The sequence below is a fragment of the Balaenoptera borealis genome (assembly GCF_965194805.1).
Source record: "Balaenoptera borealis genome assembly, chromosome: 5".
NCBI lineage: Eukaryota > Metazoa > Chordata > Mammalia > Artiodactyla > Balaenopteridae > Balaenoptera > Balaenoptera borealis.
The window spans coordinates 87422697-87445230 of record NC_138862.1 but is presented as its reverse complement, the minus strand read 5'-3'; the positions used below and the strand labels follow the sequence as shown (position 1 = coordinate 87445230).

Sequence of the window (22534 nt, the reverse complement as noted above, 5' to 3'; positions counted from 1 at the left end):
AAATATTTGTGTTGTAATCAGATGGAGGAAGACAGACACACTGATAAAGTTTTCTCCTCTGATTTACCTTTTTTTCTTTTTCTTCTTTTTTTCTATTTTATGGACATCTTTTTCCTCTTAATTGTTTTCCTTTCCTGACCACAGTCTAGGTTCTGTCTGGCCTGCGAGTTATACTGTCTAAGGTGATGGTATATACCTCTGCCCTCATTCATTTTGTGTTTGGTTTTCTAGATTAATTGCTGGAGCATTCTCTTGTTTCTATCCTTTTCCTGTCTGTGGCAGATGCTCTATAGGCATGTAAATATAAACTCATGGTGGAGAGATGCAGTTTGGGTGAATGGATCATATTTACTCTGGAGAGATCCTTTCCTCTCTGGCTTGTGACTTGGTGTTTGACCAAGAGTTCTGGGGTTTTTTTTTTTTCCCATTTGAGCTGTATGGTAGAGCAGTGAAGCCAGCTTCTCTGGTTTCTTTAGTCTTTCTAAACACCAGATCTTGTTGAGGTACATCTCTACCTCTCTCTCCTTCTGCTTTCCTGTGGGGGTATCTGAGGGCAGAATTTGGACTTATGCCATTTTCTGGGGCATAGGAAAGAGAGCCCAAAGTTACATGAGTAAACCATAGCCAAGAAGACATCTGTTGAGGTCCTTTATACTAAACCAACATTCTTATAATACTATTTGAAATAATAAAGTTTAAACTTGTGAGGACAGGGACCCTGCTTGTCTTATTTAATATTAAATCCTCACTATCTGTATATATTTGGTGTTCAGTAAATATTTGTTGAATACAATGAATGAATCAATAAATGAATGAATGAGTGAGTGAGTGAATCCCTGTGGGTGAACAAGGATGACCAGTGGTACACTAGTCCTAATAGTATACCACCGTATAGAAACATTTTAATCTTTGGCAATTACTTAAAAAACATTCTTTTCAATCGAAATATAATAAATTTGGGGAAAAAAAGCAAAAAACCAAAAAGAAACCTTCCCATTCAGAGAAAAGAAATTATTACCATTTTTATGTAAATTCCTTACAGATTCTCAGTCTTTGTCTCAGTCTTAGTCTCCATCTCTATTCTCTAACCTTTTCCTTAGTTTTGGAACTTAATGCACATACTGTTTTCTAACATGCTTATCACATCAATGAGTTATTCATGCTGTAAACCTTTTCTTTTATCTTTTCCCTTTTCTGGGTCTCTCCATGCTCTCCATGGCTTAATTTGTCGTTTAACTTGAAATGAAACAATGACTGGTTTCCTTCTAAAGTAAACGTAGTTACTCATGAAACTCTGCTTGGACTATTCCTAGGACAATCTTTCTGTGAGCTTCCTAACTGTGTTTCTTGGCTCCAAGCTTTTAAGTCAAGGAAGAGGTCGGCAGGGTAACACTTGTCAGGCAATGCTTATTTGCTACAATAGTTTCTGAGCTAAGACTTGACTTTGCTAAGCAGAAGTTGGAAATAAAGTGAATTTCCCAATGAAAAATGTGTAAGGATTTGCAGCCCCTGAGTCTATTTCAAAATTTTTTTCTATGACTACATGTCATTTTAAAATTCTTCATGATTGCCAAGTTTAAGGATCACAGTTCATTTTTAGATTTCTTGTGTGTTACTCACTAAACTGTTTTTGTCATTGGGGTAAGAAGTAACTGTTGTGTCTGACCAAATCATGTCATATTTTTGGAGCAGTTAATGACTGGAGACAGGAAATGTTAATTTCTCACTAATATTTCATTAGGCTGGAGCCTAATGGCTTAAGAACCATAGAGTTCTATGTGATTTTCACTTATTTCAAAATCCTAGACCCATGCCAATGGTGCATTTCTAGCAATCTTACTATTTTCTGTTGGAGCTCTGATAATTAGAGGCTTAGAGGCTTAAAGTCTTAAGTCTTCAAAACTATCTCACTAGTTAATAATAACCAAAGATAAATGCCTGGGGAGTGTCATTTTCACCTTCCAGCCAATATTTGAGTGGTATTTTGGTGTCATGTGTCATAGATTAAAAATATTGTTGATGTATTTGTTTTAAGTAATTAGTTCAAAAAAATTTTTTTTTTTTTGGTATTTAAACTTTTTGGAAATTTTTTCTTAATTGGGCTGGAGATTTTGTCTTTTGTTTTTGACTTTGAGAGCACTGAATTATATTTTAAAAAGGAATATAGATGAAGGCTGCTATTCACAAGTTAAAATGGGCCCCTAAGGGAAGAGGGATAGAAGAGAAAGCTATACAATGTTTAATCTATTAATAATAGAAAGAGTGGCTTTTTTGGGTTGGCAGTGAGTCTCTGTGTATCTGGGTTTGGGTCAGAGGGTCACCATAGTTTCTATATATATTACTTTTTGTTTTCCTCCTGGTATTGTTCCAAAGAGCAGGAAACTCCTTGAACAGTCTATCTTTTACTGTCCTAAAGAATAATATCTTTATATCTATTTTCAGATTTTGTTTTTCAAATTTAGAAGTGAAGAAATTGTGGTTTTTGACTCTCCATTCCTGTTAAGGGCCTAGGATGGTGCTTCACTGAGCCTCTTGGTCTCCTGAGAGATCTGAGGAAATAGTCTAGTGCAGAGGAAAAAGGACTGGGCCGGGAGTCAGAATACCTGGGTTCTGGACCACGTGTGGGGTTTGAGGCAAATGATTTAACTTTTCTAACCCTCGTTTCCTTACCTGCAAAATGGGCCTGAAAATGTGTCCCTCTCCTGCATTGCACTGCCCTATGACGACAGATAAGGCAGCAGTTTGGATAGCTTTTGAAAACGCTAGGCAGTGCCTCTCAGACTTTGCTGTGCACGTGGAGATCTTGTGAAAATGCAGATTCTCATTCAGTAGGTTTGGGGTTGGGCCCGAGATTCTGCATTTCTCACAAGCTCCCAGGTAATGCTGCTGCTTTGAATCATACCGCAAGAAGCCAGGTGTGGTCTAAAGCCTTATGTTGTCAGGGGGGATATGAGGGTCCTGAGGAGAGAACCCTCTCCTGCCACCCCCAAACACACAGCTTCCCAACACTGGTGTGCCATGAGTGGGTTACGGATGAGGCCAACATGCTGATCCCTGAGGTCCTGGGGCGGGTGGAGCCTCCTGAGTTACCCCACTGTGCTAAATGCATCATCATTTTCTTCTGTGTGCTGTGGGGTGGACGCATTTGGGAAGCACAGCAGTCTTCACAGATCCCTCACCAGCTCTGTGAGGTATGGACACTGAAGTAGGGAAGAGGGGATGAGGGGGCAGGTGGAGGTGGAGGGTCGTGAGGTGGTAGGTCTGGGACTACCAGAGAGACTATAGAGGGTTCCACAGGCAGAATTTTGTTTTGTCCTGGACCTCACACTGAGGTCCAGCCACTCGGCAGCCCCGGGGGCCTGTGTGTTCTCTGTTCCTCACAGGTTCTCCCTGCCCGGGCAGACGGTGTGGCTATTTCCTCCATCACCCTTCCCTCCTCCCGAACTTATATCTATGCCACTGGGGTTCGGGTTAGAACAATCCGTGTTAGGCATTTGTATTTGTCTAATTTTAAATTATTTTAACTTGGACACTGTTCTTTTTTTCTTGTTTTAGAAACCTTTTTAAAATTACTTTCTGAAATGTCAAAAGAATTGATGTGATGGGTATATTTACAAAAATACCTATTTATTACGCTTATTTTTTATCATCTGTCTTCCCCCCCAGTTGAAACTCACAAGAGATTTTTGTTTTGTTCATTGCTATATCCCAAGCCCAGGGCATAGTAGGAGCTCAGTAAATATGTGTTGATTATTGAATGACTTGATTACAGATCTCAGTGCTTATTTTCTCTTCACCTTCTAGATGTTTATTCTTTCCCAGAAGAGGAACCTGTTTTGGATCCTCATTTGGCCAAGCACTTAGCGCATTTTGGAATTGATATGCTTCATATGCATGGGGTAAGAAAGGTCTCCTTTTGTCTCTATTCCCACTTTGTGGGGAAACTGTTCGGTTTATTTATATAATTCCTATCACACAAATCTTCATTTTATAGGTTTTAGGTTTTAATGTTTGCATTTACTTCTTGAACTTAATTAGCATTTTCTTTTGGTTATCAGCTTAGATTTTTAAATTTTATTTTATAGTAAAAATGGCACCTCATCCAGTACCATTTTGTTTTAGTTGGAGTTTACTTGCAAAATTTTGTCTCCTGTGATGGAGAGTTGCGTGAATCACTCTTTGTTCACTAAAGGGAGAAGGTACGGGGAGATGACCTTTAAAATGATCTGTGACCAACATCACTTTAATTGATTACAGGAAGGGAAGTAGAGCTCCTGGGGCAGGGGTGGAGAGAATAAGCCAACAGATTATTGTTGATGGAAATGCTTTGCCTCATTTCATATTGTGTTTTCAGGCTGGTATCGTGACTGTGTAATATTTGTCCCTATGGGGAGCTGGTTAATTGTGCGTGTTTTGCTTTAGCCCATGTCATCTCCCTCTCCTCGTGTTCTCCTCTGTAACTCCTCTTTCTCACTCATGTCACTTTTTAATTTGTGTTCTGTGCTCTTCTTTAAACCTCCCTCCTGTGTCGAGCTTCTCCCGAACCCCATGGTTTTATTCCACTTTCTTCTCCAACTGCTTTGCTTTTTGTTTGCTGTGTTGCATTGTATCTGCCCTTGAGATTATTCTACTTGCTTCTTTTTTTTGATTCCTATTTGTCTTCTTCCTCCTCCTATCTCCTTTCCTCCCAGTCACTGTCTCTTTTATTTTAAAATCTTTTAAATGTGGGTTTTTTTTTTAAATTGTGGAGAGATACACCTAATGTAAAATTTACTGTTTTAACCATTTTTTAAGTGTACAATTCTGTGGCATTAAGTTCATTTGTCTTGTGCAACCATCACCACGTCAGTCTTTTTTAATGAGGTTGTTTATTTCTCTGTTGAACTGGGGAAGAAAGGCAGAAGCATCTATTGCTGTTAGAAATAATTGGTGGGACATGATGTTTGAATGATAATCATTGTTAAAGTTGTATTTCTTCAATGACGTTGCCCCAGACAGAGAACGGGCTCCAGGACAATGACAGCCAGCCGCGGATCAGCGAGTGGGAGGTGATCCAGGAGACGGGGACGAAGCTGAAGCCCATGTACGGCCCCGGATACACGGGTCTCAAGAACCTGGGCAACAGTTGCTATCTCAGCTCTGTGATGCAGGCCATCTTCAGCATCCCGGAATTCCAGAGAGCGTAAGTGTCCCGTAGAGACCAGGGTGCACAGCCTGTCCTGCGTCCCCTCCGCGTCCAGTCAGGCAGTGTGTGCTGAGGAAGCCCTTCACCATCTGTGCTGTGACTTCCTGCCTGAAGCTGGGTGAGAACACTTGTCAAGTGTTATGGGGATCAGCTGAGATAAGAAGAGCTTTGTAAACTGAAAAACCTCCTATAGGGATTTGTCATATTAATAATGGCTTCCATTTTTAGACCAATACCCTCTATGCCAAGAAAGTAACAATCATTAAGCTTCACAGCAAAACTGCCACATCTCTTCCTATAGATGCGCTAGGAGAGGTTCGGTGATCTGGTTGGTCAGTGGTGAGTGAGTGGAGCTTCTAAGAGGATTTAAGCTTTTCTTTTTTTGCTACTCAAAATGTGGTTCGTGGATGGTGCTGGTCCTTGGACTGCTGGATATGGATCCGAAATGAGACAGGTATGGAAATTGAGAGTGAGCATTCAGAAATTGTGGTAGGCATTTGACGTTGCCGTTTTTTAGAAGTGGCATTTCATTTTTTCAATACAGTTGACCCTTGAACAACATGGGTGTGAACTGCACGGGTCCACTTATATGTGGATTTTTTCAATAAATATGTACTACCGTACTACAGGATCTGTGGTTGGTTGAAACCATGGATAGGGAGGAACTGCGAATCCAAAGGGCTGACTGTAAAGTTATGCATGGAATTCCGATTGTGTCGAGGGTTGGTGCCCCTGACTCCCATGTTGTTCAGGGGTCAACTATAATTTATTTTTATTGTATTTTTAAAGGTATCATCTATATGAGTTGAAATCAACAAACTAGCTGGCCCTTCACCACAAGTAATTGGGAGGCACTGATTTAGGGTGCTTCCCAACGGTACATGTTCAGGCTGCCTGCTTCCTCCCTTGCTGAGGGGCAGAGGGGCTGTGTCTCTGGCCCTTTCCTTCCTTCGACTGTGCTTAGGACAGGGAGCCACAGAGACTGGTAGCTGCAGCTCATGGGCGGCCACTGCCTAAGTTTAGGAAATAATCTCTAGTGTTTCCCAGAGCAGGTAGGATTCGACCTTGGTTCGAGTATGGAAGGGGACACACATGTGCTAAGACAGAATGACGGGCATATAGCATGCTAGGGACAGCACAGGGCAATATTTTACCCACGTGGAGTTGAATGCTAATGATTTTAAAGGTAGTTAATAAAAGTATATCAGATGTCCTTTTCCTTCCTCTCTTGGTATTTGAAGTCTTACCTCTTCATACTGTTCCTGGCTTTGGAAATTTATAGTCAGTTTTCCATGTCAGGTTTTAATTTTTTCCATCCAGCCAATAAGGAGCGGGTTCTGCTCTGCTCAGCAGTGTGCTGGGTATGGGGGGTTCAGTGGTAAACAAAAGGACCTGGTGCCCAGCCCCAGCTGGGGAAACAGACATTAAATAAATGTAGACTGTCCCCAACTTATGATGATTCGACGTAAGATCTTTTGACTTCAAGATAGTGCAAAAGTGATATGTGTTCAGTAGAAACTGTACTTCGAATTTTGAATTTTGCTCTTTCCCCCGGGCTAGTGACAGGAGGTACATACCCTCTTGTGATGCTGGGCAGGGCAGCAGCCATATAGCTCCCAGGCGGGCACGCGACCCTGAGGGTAAACAACTGATATGCTTACAACCATTCTGTACCCAGACAGCCTTTCTGTTTTTCACTTTCAGTACAGTATTCAATAAACTAGATTGGATAGTCAACACTTCATTATCGAATAGACTTTGTGCGAGATGATTTTGCCCAACTGTAGGCTAATGTAAGTGTTCTGAGCATGGTTAAGGTGGGCTAGACTAAGCTTCAATGTTTGATAGGTTAGGTATTGTAAATGCATTTTCAGTGTACGATATCATCAACTTATGATGGGTTTATTGGGATGTAACCCCATCCTTTGCTGAGGAGTATCTGTAATCATAAGAACAACTGCATGGTTATAAATATGGTAAATTCCATGAAGGAAAAGGGAAAGAGGTGGTCAGGGAGGATCTCTTTGAAGAAGGGACACACAAAGGGATACTCACCTTGACTGATGTGCAGGAGGAGTGTAGACAGGGTTTTGGAGAAAAGGAGGAGCAAGTTTGAAGCTCTGAGATGTGAAAACCTTTTCAAAGTTACGCATCATGCATTGTAATATTTTTATAAGTTCTTACCCATGTCTCATACCTGTATTATCATTTGATTTGGAAACAATGTAGCTTCATCTTATCTGTCTCATGCTCCAAGGTTTTTTTTTTTAAACTATTGAGGGAAAGTACTCATGGTAGGTGTTGTATAATTATTATTTCTTTTAAACTAGAATGGAAGACACTTATATTCTTTTGTTACAAAGCGCAACAACATTTTTAGTGCTTTACGGCCTACAGTTTTTGAAAATATTTTCTGCACTTCAAAGTTTGATGAACTATTAACTTTCTGAATTTTTTCTTCCATGAAAAAATGTACCTCATGTCTATAATTTGGATTTAAGATTTGAATCTCTCACCTGGTCTCGTTTCAAGGGTTGTAGAATTTTGTAGTATCTAACATTTTGTATTCTATTTCCTAAACATTTACTGTATATATTAGAACATGAGCAACTTATTTTTCATACTTGTTCTTAGTCTTTTGGTTCTTTTACCGAATATCACTGGGTTGAAGTACTTGCTCTTCAAACTCCTTTTTCCCCAGTGGGACTAACTCAGTGGAGTTATGTCCAGGACTGGTATCTCCATTTTGTAAGTAGAAAGAGTGACTCACAGAGAGATTAAATGACTTACGCACAACCACGGTGTAATTCGGGAACATCAGCCGGACTCCTTGATACCCTGCCTGCCACTTGAACCCAGTTTACATTTCAAAATAATTCCGATGAGGAGCAAATCTAAATAAACTGGTGTACGAATTGAATGACAAGGAAGATGGATTGTCAGATAGCAAAACTGTTTTTTGCTTTGAAAACCACTAGATTACAAATTGAAGATATAAGTATTGATACTTTAAAAATTATCCAGCATTACTGCTGCCTTTTTTTTTTTTTAATCTTTCTGTTTATTTATTTATTTATTTATTTATTTATTGGCTGTGTTGGGTCTTCGTTTCTGTGCGAGGGCTTTCCCCAGCTGCGGCAAGCGGGGGCCACTCTTCATCGCGGTGCACGGGCCTCTCACTATCGCGGCCTCTCTTGTTGCGGAGCACAGGCTCCAGACGCGCAGGCTCAGTAGTTGTGGCTCACGGGCCCAGTTGCTCTGTGGCATGTGGGATCCTCCCAGACCAGGGCTCGAACCCGTGTCCCCTGCATCGGCAGGCGGATTCTCAACCACTGCGGCACCAGGGAAGCCGTACTGCTGCCTTTTAAAAATTTTTAAAATTTTAAAATTTTATTTATTTATTTTTTATTTTTAGTTGCGTTGGGTCTTCGTTGCTGCGCGTGGGCCTTCTCTAGTTGCAGCGAACGGGGGCTACTCTTCGTTGGCGGTGCATAAGCTTCTCATTGCGGTGGCTTCTCTTGTTGCGGAGCATGGGCTCTAGGCACGCGGGCTTCAGTAGTTGTGGCTCGCGGGCTCTAGAGCGCAGGCTCAGTAGTTGTGGTGCACGGGCTTAGTTGCTCCGCGGCATGTAGGATCTTCCCAGACCAGGGCTTGAACCCGTGTTCCCTGCATTGGCAGGTGGATTCTTAACTACTGCAGGGAAGCCCCTACTGCTGCCTTTTAATTTAATTTTGTTGTAATAGAGGATATTCCTCATTGATTAGAAAAGGAATATAAATTACTAGCAAAATGGACTTTTCTGACATCAAAGATTTACCCCCTTTAACTTTATTCTTCTCCATCAACCTAGCCAGAAAGCGTAAGCTTTTCACTAATGTTCATCTTACCAGTGGATTTTTTTTTGTCTTATCAGGTTTTGAGATATGATAAAGACTGGATTGTAAGAGAGCTAATGTTTATAATGTTTATCGTGTTGTATATTAATTAAGAATTCTTCAGTGCAACCTCTGACTCTGAATATAGTTTGGTTTATCTATTATTTGGCTCTTGGTCCATGGAAAATTTCTAAATGGAATTGTTGTTCTAGTGATATAACCAAAAGCCATTTGAATGGGACTATTCCAGAGACGTGTGCTCTGTTAATTTTTATGTTGGTACATAACCTTGGATACAAATTCCGAGTTTGTAATCAGCAGGTGCCTAGAAGTTTCTAGTATTTCAGGGCTCTAATTAGAGGTCATTACTAACTGTAGTGTATCATGGTTCTCTGCCAAGACTTTACTGCAGTAATGCCTGTTCTGTTGGGTCATTAGGTAGTCAGTTATGAAAATTGGTTGTGTGATTAAATGATATGAATATATTCATTCAACACATATTTATCAAATGCCTTGTACATGTTAGATGCTGTTCTAGTGCTGGAGATGCAGTCATTTAACGTCTCTGCCTTCATGGAGATTATATTCTAGTATATAATCTCTAGAAAGATAGATAATAAACAAGAACATAAATAAATTGTATAGTTACAAATAGTGATTCATGCCAAGAAGCAAGTTAGCCAGGCTCAGGTGATATGGAACATGAAAGGGAGCAAGGATCCGTAGAGAGAGCGTTCCAGGAAAGAGACAGCAGGATGGCATGACCCTGAAGCAGGAGCGAGCTTGGTGTGCCCTGGGCAGCAAGAAGGGGAAATGGCCGGGGCGTTGTGGTCTGGGAGAGAGGGGTGGGAATGAGGTCAGAGAAGCAGGCAAGGCAGGGTGCAGGAAGGGACAGGGAGAGGGATCTGCTTCTGGATGCTTCTTCCTAGAGCTGTCAGGCTCAGAGAGTCCAAGCCTCAAGAGGGAAAGGTGAACAGCACAAAGCAGGGAGTGTGAAATAGGAAATGAACTTAAGAAGTGAAAGAAATGATTGTGTGTTGACATATATATGGAATCTAAAAAAAAAAAATGGTTCTGAAGAAGGTAGGGGCAGGACAGGAATAAAGACGCAGACGTAGAGAATGGACTTGAGGACGCGGGGAGGGGGAAGGGTAAGCTGGGAAGAAGTGAGAGAGTGGCATGGACATATATACACTACCAAATGTAAAATAGATAGCTAGTGGGAAGCAGCCGCATAGCACATGGAGATCAGCTGGGTGCTTTGTGACCACCTAGAGGGGTGGGATAGGGAGGGTGGGAGGGAGGGAGATGCAAGAGGGAAGAGATATGGGGATATATGTATATGTATAGCTGATTCACTTTGTTATACAGCAGAAACTAACACACCATTATAAAGCAATTATACTCCAATAAAGATATTAAAAAAATTAAAATTAAAATAATTCCCAATCTATGTATAATTATTTAAATGTAATGAATTCACTTATGTGCTTTCTCTTTTGAAAAACATGCTTGTTCAATGAAAAAGATATTAGTTTATTCATCTACTTAATTTTGAAGATTGCTCTGTAGACAGACTGACAGATATGTACCATTGGAAACAACTAATACAGGAAAATATATTTTTGACACGTTCGGAGGGAAATTTTAAAAAAAGGAAATGATTGTGTGTTGAGATGAGAGATGGATGGTTACAGTTAGGCTGCTCTGTCAGGTAAACTGGTCAGAAGGAGGGCATTTGGGCTGCACAGGGGACTGTGGGTGGGGCAGGTACACCGGGCAGCGTGGCTCAGGGCACAGCTTGGGAGCCAGGCCTCCTGGGTCTGCTCTGGCTTCACCACTCCCTCCTGGGTGATTTTGGAAGCTACCTAATGAACTTGCACCCTGATTTCTCATCTCTCAAATGAGGTAACGACAATAATCCCTTCCTCCTGTGGTTGTAATGAGGTCTTAATCAGGCAGTTTAGGAAACGCTTCAGAAACGGTAGTTGTTACTGCTGTCATTATTCATTTTGACACCACCAGAACAGTTCCTAACCTTACCTTTCGTTTTTGGGAAGCTAGTTGAGATGGCGTAAGCCAGTGGTCCTTGACTCTGGCTACATGTTAGACTCACTTGGGGAACTTGTAAAAGATTCCAAATCCCAGGCCTCAACCTCAGGCAGTGAAATCAGAACATCTGGGGGTGGCTCTGGCTTTCGTATTTTTTCTAGAAACTCTTTAGGGGATTCTAACTCGTACCTGGGGTTGAGACCCATTGATAGAAGCATAAACATTTTAGGGAAGCCCATGAATATGACTGCAGAGGTAAGAGCTCAGGAAGAAATTCTCTTCAGGTGGATGATTTAGTGTTGACAGAAAGGCAAGAAGGTCTTAGCTAGGATGATAGCTTATTTTGGTTCTGTTCATCTCTCAGTTCCTATGTTTTGACTGTTGCTTTTCATTTTCTAGGTATGTAGGAAATCTTCCAAGAATATTTGACTACTCTCCTTTAGATCCAACACAAGATTTCAACACACAGATGTAAGTGCCCTGTTGTAATTTTTAAGTATCGATATAGTGTTCCTAGTGGTTTTCTCTGGGTTGCAGAATTAAAGGCAATTATCTTCTTTATTGTCCGTATTTTTTAAAGTATTCTAAAATAAGCATGTGTTACTTTTGTAAAAAGAAAAAAATCAGTAACATTGCAAAGTACTGAGAAAAGTTGAAAATGGAATCAGTATCAAGCAGAATCAAACAGAGAAGTTACTTGTGAGTAATTGAGATACAGTGTTCCACCTAAAAGCAGCTGTACTTATTGAAATTTGTAGGTAACTTTAATATCTCTGAGGGGAAACAGCAATAACCTTTTTGTCTGTTTCTCCCTTCTGTCCAGGACTAAGTTAGGACATGGCCTTCTCTCAGGCCAGTATTCAAAACCTCCCATGAAATCCGAGCTCATTGAACAGGTGATGAAGGAGGAGCACAAGGTATGTGTCTGGGTGTTTGCCACACTGAAACGGTGGAAAGAGGAACCTTCTCAGCAAGGGCATGGATTTCCTGTGATTTGGCGAATGGTGGCCATCAATTTAGCAAGCTGTCAAAATAGCTCTTTCATTTCAGGGTCTAGGGTGTCTTGTCTGCTCTTAAAAATCGTGGTAAGGAATAGCCAGGGTTGGGGTTTCTGGTGGCATTTGCTTCATGGATTATATGTGATTGCCATCATTAATGGTCTTTAGAAATAATATTATTCATAAAATAGAGCTGGAATGGAAGGAATAAACGTATAAAAATATAAACATTTTCCCCTCGGTAACCCAACCTTGGCCCTTCTAGTGTTTGTGTTCTCCTAAGCCTCAACTCTGTTTGCTAGGGTTTCTCAAGAGGCTGGTTGTTAAAAAACAACAACACACATATTCCTATCCCGCCCCTAGAGCTGAGGATTCTGAATTTCTAGGGAGGGCTGGGCAGCCCTCATTTTAACTAAGCTGCCGGGGAGTTTGTAAGCACACTCCAGTATAAGAAACTCAGTTGGCCATTCAGTCACTATTACTTGACTCATTGAAAGATGTGCTTCATCTCCTAATAGCCAGACTCCCATTTCCATGTGCCTGCAGGTTGGGCCACTGACCCCTCCCTGGGCTGCTCTGTTAACGCAACTCCAGATGGCGCCACTCGCAGCCTGGCCTCTTGGAGTGGTGCCCTTGGAGTTGTGCAGTGCGCAGCTTACACAGCTGTATTTGGTGGTCTTGGCTCCCACAGCTGCAGTCATCCCGGGTGGAAGGCAGGCCGCGCTTCCCCAGCGCCTGCTCTGCCTCCAGGGTACCTTGTCTTGACTTAGTGGGCAAGTTCTTTCAGTTCTGTTTCTCGGGTGTGTGACCTCTGTGCTCCCAGCTTAAGTCAGTCATCCTTGACTAATGCCTGCAGACTGAGAGCAAGAATTGAAAGTGAATAAGTTCTTTTTCATAAGGAAACCAATTAGTTGGGGAAATGGAGCAAACGGGAGAAGAGAGACTAGGAAGGGAACATATAGAGGCAGTGTCTGGGGGTGGGGTGAGGGATGTAGACATTTTGAGGGCCAGGCCTGGAGATCAGAGTGTCATGGCCAGGCAAACCTAAGTCCTCCAGTTGCACTGTTACCCAGCATTGCAACAATGAGTCCCTTATCCACCGCAGACAGGAAGACCCCCAGTTGGGATGCAGTTGAGGTGGTTCGGGAGTTGGGCTGGGGTATCAGGTTATCCAGGCTTCTTCTACCTCTGAGCTCCTGTGGAACTTTGAAGAGATGATGGTGAAAAAACTTGGCCCCAAATGTTGTTTTTGATCACATTTATCCTGGGTTTTCATCCAGGCTGTCACTTCTTGGGCCACTCTTGGGGCAGAGTCCACCTGCCCTGGTGGAGGAGACGGAGACTAATTGGGACTCGGGAGCCTGGCTTCCTCTCCTGCCTTTGCAAGGGATCTGGAGACTGGGGGCAAGCCCCGTAACCTTTCAGTCTCAACCATCAAATGGAAGATTGGTCTCGCTGGTGGTTGTGAATAGTGCAAGTGTGAAGGTCCCCTCTCTAATGTAGATAAAATCTGTGTACAGTACAGGACTGTTGTGCTCTTGGAATCTCCTCATTTGAGAAAATGGGAAATGAAAACTCATCAATTTAGCAGTGTTTGGAAGGGCAATTTGGTTTTAATATCACAATATCCTTTTACATTAGAAAAAAAGTAGTTCTTATATAAGTCATATTCCTTATTTAGTCTGTGAACAGCTGGGGACCCTAGTCCCCTCCCCACCATTGGATTAGCGTGGTAGCTGTGTGATCTCCAGGGGTCTGAGGCTTGCCCTGCCCTGTCTGGCTCAAGGTGTGAAACCCGGCAGCACTTGGACCATATCTGTCCTGCAGGTGTGTTTTGCTTGCACCTCCCCCCCTCCCCAGAATCTGACTTTCCAGCTTCTTTTAAACACTCAGAGCCTCTGGCAGTCCCAGGCCCGCGACAGCAGTTGGCTGGAGCTGAGTAGCAGCCCTCCCTTCATACAAGACACACTGTCCCCAGCTGGCTCCAGTCCCTTTGTGGTTCGTGACCTGGCTGGTACGCTGGGTATTTGGGTATGTGACCCTTGATCTAGATGATGTGTAAAGTCCTTTTCCCGCTCCGACATGCCAGGATCAATTGGGTCCCTTTAACATTCAGAATGAGCTTGAGTTGACCGTATGATTTTCTTTGTGGCCCTGGAGGTGCCAGTTTCAAGCTGTTACTTGAACAGGCAAGTAATTCATTGTAAAATCTCCACTCCTCTTGACAGTGGAGAGAATTACTTTCTGAGGCATCAGGATTTTCACTGGCAGTTGGTTTCAGAGAAACCAATTTGTGAGAATCTTTCTTCTTCCAGGTCTCAGGAGCCCTTTGGTCAGGTGGTCTTGTCCTAGGTCTCTGGTGTTTGTGTCTTATCTTGTAGATGAGCCTGAAATGCTCCAAGAGATGAAAGAAGATGTGCTGAAGCAAAGAAGAGGATAGATTACGAGAGGAATGTGTGGTGGAGGGGAGAGAACACAGAGCCATGTGGCGGGAATGCTTTTTTACAGGGTCACCACCAGAGATACCAATAACTAGCATTACATAGTGCTTACGAAAGGCCAGGCCCTTCCTGTATGTTCACTGATGCAGAAATGGATGTGCAGAATCCTAACCTAAAGTTACAAAGCCAGGGAGTGGGAGAGCTGGGGTTTACACCAGGCAGTCTGGCCCTGAGTGTGTGCAGAATTGACCACTGCACTGTCCTGCTTCCCTAACAGTTGTTCCAGTACTTGTTTCAGGCTCCCAGTGCCTCAGTGTGTAGATGCTGGTAGGTGGATGACAAAAGGGGCTGCTTACATTAAAAAGAATGAAATGATGCCATTTGCAGCAACATGGATGGACCTAGAGATTGTCATACTGAGTGAAATAAGTCAGACAGAAAGTGAAATATAGTATGATAATCTGCTTACATGCAGAATCTAAAAAAAAAAGATACAAATGAACTTATTTACAAAACAGGGGGGAAGGTTTGGGGGAAGGGATAGATTGGGAGTTTGGGATTGACATGTACACACTGCGATATGGATAACCAACAAGGACCTACTGTATAGCACAGGGAACGCTGCTCAATATTATGTAACAACCTAAATGGGAAAAGAATTTGAAAAAGAATAGGTACTTGTATATGTGTAACGGAATCACTTTGCTGTACACCTGAAACTGACACAACATTGTTAATCAACTATACTCCAATATAAAATAAAAAGTTAAAAAGGGGTTGCTTAAAGTTTGCGGAATTACCAGGTAGCCCAGTAACTTGGGCTACCCACATCTTGGGTCATTTCTAAAATATATACTTCTGGATATTAAATTGCTCTGCTACAGACCAAGGTGAAATCTAGTTTTTACATATGCATGCTTAATATATATTTCATCTATAAAAAGATTTGCAGTGTTTTTTGGGGGGCACTGCCATTTCTGTATAAATTTGTTGAATTGATTTTTAAAATTAAATTGCGTCTATAATAGCTAAAGCCTCCTCACTATAAAAGGACACTTTTCCTTCTTCAAAAAATAATATTCCTGATCTTTATGCATTCTAAGACAGTGCTTTCACACATTTTAATGCTGAATACTCCATAATTTCTTTCTCCTTCTGAAGATAGCACATTATTAACAATTCTGTATTCCGAACAAACTGTTTCTTAAGTGACAATTCATTTAATTTCCCATCTAACTAATCCTTGACACAGAATTGCTGGTCTCAGTTTTTGATCAGCATGATATAACCAGGGTTCTACTTCCAGATGATGTAATTTTAGCTCCAAACATAAGAACTTTGTTTTCACTAACCTCCATTTTCCTTCTTTGGGCAAATGTAACGTTTCTAACTCATCTTTTGAAATACGAAAAATAGCTTGGGGGAATACCCTCTGTTCCTTTAGCTTAGGAGATTTGGGGTTTGGACATGAGTTAGGAATTACTGGTCCAAGGTTTATGGTTTAAGGTTAAAAATTTAAATCAACAGATGACATACACCTGTGCGTTGGGGACAGGCTGAGATGCATGTATTCTTTTTTCATTCCTGTGATCTTACAATGTAAGCATCTGTACAACCGTTGCTCTAAAGTGATATAAAGCCTCAGTCTTGCTGCTTGTTTATTAATTAAAGCATTAGCCTCAGAGGAATATGAGTGGACACTGTCCGGCTGCCTTCTTGGTTGCAGTGTTAAACAAAGTTCTGTGTAAGCATTTGGGAAAGATTCTGAACACGGTAGGTAGTCCTCTCTCCAATTTTAGCTGATCTGTTTTGCAGTTGCTGATGGAGAAAGTAAGTACAGCACCCTATAACTGTGACAGGTTCCTTAGGTGGTTGCTATTTAGGAGACTATCTGGGCCTCCCCTCTTATAAAGTTAGTTGTCAGGACTAGCCTTTGCTTCTGGCGTCCGAGGGGCAGCTCACAGCAAGAGCGAGAGCTTCCTGAAGGCAGGTCTGATTCTTGGTCAGTTTGATCTCTCTTGTCTTGTTTGGTGATGGGCCCGTAGGGGACACTCAGGTGATGACACTGACCCAGTGCCAACCAGGAAACATGTTATTTCTTTGATTTACTTCTTTGGTTCTTGTTTATTTATTTTGGTGGTGCCGTATGGCTTGCAGGATCTTAGTTCCCTGACTAGGGATTGAACCCGGACCACAGCAGTGAAAGCGCCAAGTCTTAACCACTGGACTGACAGGGAATTCCTTTTGGTTCTTATTTAGGCTTTTTGGTTTCTTTTAAGTAACTGCCTTATTCTAGAGCCTGACCTTTTAAAAAAATTATTTAAATATGCAAATATACACACACATAGAGAGCAAAGTATAATGAGTCTCCATGTACCATCATGTAGCTTCAGCAGTCACCATTACTGCCAATCTGGTTTCATCAGTCCCTCCTGAACTCAATTTTACCCTTCCCTCCTCCTTCCCTTCCTCTCCTTTCCCTGCAGTATTTTGACACAAAATCTAAGCATCATCCTTTTCACCTGTAAATATTCAGTATGCACCTATAACTAGAATACCTTCTTTTTTTTTTAAACATTAATGTCATGTTGAAAGTTGCTTAAAGTGTTACAACAAAATGTATCATCCAATACCCAGACCATATCCAGATTTTTCCCTGCAGTATCAAAGACATCTTTTCAGAGTCCCTCTCTTTTTGCAAGCGCAAGCGATTGATTTGTTGAAGGAGCTGGATCATTTGTCCCAGGATTGCTCTAATGATTGCTTCCTTGAGGTATTGTTTAGCTTGTGTTTCTTATAAGCTGGAAGTTAGATCTGGAAGCTTAATTAGATTCAGGCTCATTTTTTTTATAGCCTGATTTTCTATCAGACATGAAGCGAACATAGTAATAGTTGAACATGGGAATTAGTGAGACCTCCCCTCAGAAATCAGAGACAGAATAGGTGTGGGATGTGGGTGCAGGCAGAGGGGTCAGCTGATGGTTAGGCATTAAGTGCGGGGAGGCCGAGTTTGAGATAAATCCAACCCAGCTGTGAAAGCCAGGAGCTGGTCTGCCGTGGGATGTGGGGAGGGAGAGACAGCATCTCTCTGGTTAGGAAGCTTTTCAAATAACTTCTCAGTGACCATCAGTTCTCAAGCTATAGCTTGTCTGTTGCACCAGGGATTAAGCAAGGTCAGCTGAGGGAAAACAAAGAACTGAAATGGACACCGAGAGAGAAGAGGCATGGGAGGGGAATGAATGAGGCTGGGCGGCAGTCCGAGTGCGGGGCTGAGTCTGGAGTTTTCACCAGGGTCTCCATTGAAACGTCTCCTCCCAGCTGTACAACCGCATGGTGGCACAGAGCAGCAGCCAGCTTTTCAGAATTTGTTTTCAGCAAGTTAGTAAACTTTTCCAAGCAGCTGCTTTGATGGGGACTGGCAACCACCGCAAGTTCCAAGCACAGCTTGTAAGAAGTGACACCAGCAGCAGCAGGCAGTGAGTGTGTGCTTATGTGCGTGCCTAAGCCGAAATGCACAACACGAATAGATGTATTCCAAGTGGTGTCTCTGCACTGCCCAGAGTGGACATGTCTGTCATTGCTGGCCTGGCCTGTGATGTTGGCCCCAGGGGTGCGTGGGTTTGAAGAGGGCTTGCCCAGAGTCCAGACAGACTGTCTGCTCTTCTCAGCAACTGGTAAGAGGGACTCAGGGACATCAGAGGTGAGAACTAGGCACATGTGTGCAACAAGCAGTATTAGGACGCAAGAGAAAGAGAAAGACAGACGGATACAGAGAGACTGCGATTGACTTTTCCAGTTGTGTGATCCTGGGCCAGTTACTTAACTCCTCTTTGCCTCAGTTTCCTCATCTGTCAAGTGGAGAAAATAATCATAGTAATCACCTCATGAAGTTGGGTGATTTAAGTAAGAGGCATGTATCAAGTTCAGAACTATGCCTGGCACCTGGTAAATATTCATCCACGTACCTAGAATAGTGTCTGACATTTTATAACACTCGGTAAATTTCTATTGCATGAATGACTAAGTGTTAGTCATTATGCAAATATAAGGCATTATTTTTGCATGCGTGTGTTGGCTGATACCATGTAGATATACATCAGCATTGTGACTGGAGAAAGTTACAACTTTTACATTCCTTTCGGGAGGTGTATGTGTGGGTAGTTAAGCTGATCATCAGATATAAATTGGTCTTCACTTAGCCCTAGAAGCACATCTGAAGCCTCGTGTGTGTGTGTGTGTGTAAGCTGGTCATTTATGTACAGGTTCCAAGTCCTCAGATACTGCCACTTTGGGGAATTCTCCTCCCAGAGCTCTCAGCACTGTTTCAAGTCCTCTGCAGTGTTCTCTAACGTTTGTTATGGATACGTGTTGTCTCTCATCACCCCCCCACCCCGCCATTGTCTGTCAGCTCTTGGAGGGCAGAACCCCCAATGTGTTCTACATGAAGGAGGTGGTCGGTAAATGCTGGATGCCTAGGTCAGATATATTTTCAGCAGGACAGGAAAATTCACCCGAGTTTTATTAGAAACTTTGCTTAGAACACGTATGTTGGAGAGATTTTATATGTAGAGCTGCCCTGTGGCGGCAGGAAGATAGCTCTTGGGGTTTTCCCATCACCTGTTGCATCTGACTGTGTGATTGTGCACACCTGTCGTGGCCTCCAGACCCTGGGCATTGACCCTGGTGTCCAGATCTCGAAGAAGTGTGAGACAAGGCCTCCGCCTGCCAAGGACTGCAGTCAGGCTGAGGAGATGGGCCAGAGTGGGCTGAAAGTAAAACGAAGTAGGAGGCATGTTGTGCTATGTGCTCAGTGATGGCCCAGATAGCAAGTTCTCTGGACTTCAGAGGAGGGGAAGGTGGCCTGGAAGCTGAGCATGTGGAGATTTTGAGAAGTGGGTGCACCTTTGCAGAGAGCACATGAGTTACTTCTTCTGCTTGATTGGCAAGGGGAGGTTTGTCTCACTGAGACGTGCTGTGCTACAGCTGCCACTGTGGTTCTGCTGCCGAGAGCCTGGAATTGGGATCAGAACCTGGAGTTCATTCTGGTTCTGCTCTTTGCTGGCTGCATAATCATCTGGTCGTAAGACCACGTTCAGTTGACAGACCTTTGTGGCACTTCTCTGCAGTCTCAGTTTCCTTAGCTGCAAAATGAGGATGGTGGTAGTACCTTCTTCATAGGGTTACTGTGAGTATTAAACGAGGTGACATTTGGCGCCATTATTAGATGGAAACAGCTTTATCCTGAGCCCACCTCTGTCTTTAAAGGTGATGTGGATCTTCCCCTCTGCCTCTTCGGAGTATCCCAGGCAGAGTGCCTGGATTTCCTGCAGATTACCAGCATTAAAAAGCCCAGTTCTCATTAAAGCCAGTTTAAAGCTTCTCCCGCTACCAAGCTCAGGAGGCTTGGAAACCAGCAGTGTAGAAGGGTCCGCGTCGGCATCCTCTGGTCTTTTTTTGTCCTTGCTCCACCTCTTTGCCTCCTCCCACCCCCTCTGGCCCCTCCAGAGTCAAGGACCAAGGGTTGGGGAGATTGGAGACAAGGCAGAGCCTTTCCCTGAGCTAGTGCATTTTACTCCCTCTTGGCTGCCGTGAGTCTTCTATCATGGCCGGCCTTTTTGTGGGGGACACGTTAGTGGTTCTTTACAGATGCCCTCCACCCCTGCTTGTCCCCTCAGGGACCTCCACAGGGACCTTTTCCCTGGTGCCCTCCCCGATGACCTCTGTAACCCCCCCTCTCCCCCCCAGCTCCTGCCCGAGTCTCCTCAGCTGCCCTCCCATCATCTTATGCAGTGTCCTTTCTAGGGGAGCCTGGCTGCCTTCTGAGCTGTCCTTTTTAGCCCCCGGGGAGGGTCACACATCCTCGTCAGCCAGAGTTGTCCTTGCTCCTCCCATGCTGGCAGCTGCAGGCAGCCTCCTGCCGCTTCTCCAGGTGAAGGCAAGCTCCTGGGAGCTCCAGGTGCTCTGCTCCAGAAGCAGCCCTGGGCCAGCTCATGAGCCCGGCAGCTCTGCAGCGGTTGCCTGGGGCGTTGCAGAGCCATTTCCTTTGCTTTCTCTCGTGTTCCCTCATGGGCCGGGGGACAGGAGATGCTGTAGACCTCTCCTCTCCTTTAACTTCCTTCAGAGGAAGTCCACAGGAAGAGCCCCATCCTGTTCTCCTGTCAGGCTCATAGCACAGAGCCTGGTACATAATCAACAACCAGTGCGTGCTGGCCGCTATCACTATTTAGCGAACGTGGGCTTCAGTCTTCTTCTCTGAAATCGGGGCTAATGTTAATCCCCACTCCGCTTCCCACTTAGTGCTGCTAATGTGTATGAAAGTATTGTGAGTTGGTTTTATTTTTATTTTTTTAGCCTCAACAGAATGGGATCTCACCACGCATGTTTAAGGCCTTTGTGAGCAAGAGCCACCCGGAATTCTCCTCCAACAGACAGCAGGATGCCCAGGAATTTTTCTTGCATCTGGTGAATCTAGTAGAGGTAAGTCAGTCTTCAAAAACGCTCGGAAGGGTTGTAAGAAGTGTGCCCAGCCCCTGCGTGCAGTCGCGGCTGGCATGGCTGGAATGCTTCGCCCCTCCACTCCCCTCCTAAATCTCTCTCCGGCCAGGCTCCTGCACAGTCGGCGTCTTTGGGCCTTTCTCTGCTCGGCCCACTTGATGTAGTTGCTCCTCATGCCTGGCCTTGTGGGCCCTTGTGGGGCTCCCTGTTCTCCTCCTAATTTGAACGTGTCCTGGGAGTGTTTATCCATTATTTCATTTGCCTTTTTTGTTTTTTTGTCTCTGTGATAAGCTCCTTCAGAGTCCCATGTGGTATTTGGTGTCTTCCTACCATCACTCTGAGATGGTCACTCGGCTCAGAGCAGAGTCGAATCCCATTAAATGCTGTGGTTTTTTTAAAGGCCACTGAGAATTCATGATTAAAGGCTTTTTTCCCTCTCTTAAAAAATAACTACTTTTTTCCTGATGACGGATGTGTTCCTTGTGGAAACATAGGCACAGAGGAGAAAATCAAAACCTCTCATGCTACCTGCTCCCACAAACAAGCAGCGCTAACGTTTGGGTGTCTGACCCTTCCCCCCTAGTCATTTTCCAGGTGCTATCCATTTTCTACGTGTTGGTTTGTGAGCAGCGTTTTTCACTTAACCTGTTGTGAACGTTTTGCCACGTCATTACCTACTGGAATATAGCATGATTTTTTTATTTGTGTATCATTTACATTAGTGCATTTATATAATCATATCATACATGGCTTAATTTTTCCAGGGCAGTCCTTGATTTTTTTTTTTCCCTTTCTCTTTAGTTGGATTTCCACATCTCCTTTCTTCTAATTCTTTCTAGGTCAGTCCCTCTGACATAACTTTTAACGGCTGCATAATATTAATTCACATGATGAACTATATTTAACCGATCTCCCATTTTTGGACTTTAGGTAACTACCAGTCTTTTCCTGTACTCTGGTGAGCTGGCGTGCCCAGAGGGAGTGTTCAGTAACACCAGATCTTTACACCAGATTTATATTTGATTCTGTGCTCAATTTTATTCATGGCTTAATATCCACAAATTTACTAACTTGTTATAATCCAACCTTCAGAGGAACCGCATTGGCTCAGAAAACCCCAGTGATGTTTTTCGGTTTTTGGTGGAAGAACGTATTCAGTGCTGTCAGACCCGAAAAGTCCGCTACACGGAGAGGGTGGATTACCTGATGCAGTTACCTGTGGCCATGGAGGCGGCAACCAACAAGGGTAACGTTCTAAAGTGGGAAAAGAGCAGTGTGCTTCTTCACACGTGAAAACCCTCAAGTCAGCGATACTGCAGTTCAGTCTCTGCGAAGTCCTCTCAGGAGCAGACCCAGCCCGGACGGTGTCTGGTTTGCATGTCTCTTTTCATCTTTTCCTCAGTCCCCATGTGACTTTCTTTTGACATTTTTGTGGAGGGCTTATGGAGGGAACCTACTTCAGTGCCTATAAATTTGACCAGCTGTTTG

The 22534-nt window shown here is 43.3% G+C and overlaps 1 protein-coding gene across 4 annotated transcripts in view; it reads left to right on the top strand.

Annotated features, from left to right (window-relative positions):
- The window catches only part of USP13 (ubiquitin specific peptidase 13), a 120278-nt gene that overhangs the window by 52721 nt on the left and 45023 nt on the right, over positions 1-22534 (top strand). For all 4 annotated transcript variants that reach the window (XR_014245176.1, XM_082393953.1, XM_082393954.1 and 1 more), the window contains exons 7-12: positions 3805-3899; positions 4995-5182; positions 11512-11583; positions 11936-12029; positions 20903-21028; positions 22139-22292. Coding sequence is in view for 3 of the 4 variants with exons in the window: in XM_082393953.1 (XP_082250079.1) it covers positions 3805-3899; positions 4995-5182; positions 11512-11583; positions 11936-12029; positions 20903-21028; positions 22139-22292 (729 nt within the window). In the remaining variant the exon portion in view is untranslated. The remainder of the gene's footprint in view (positions 1-3804; positions 3900-4994; positions 5183-11511; positions 11584-11935; positions 12030-20902; positions 21029-22138; positions 22293-22534) is intronic.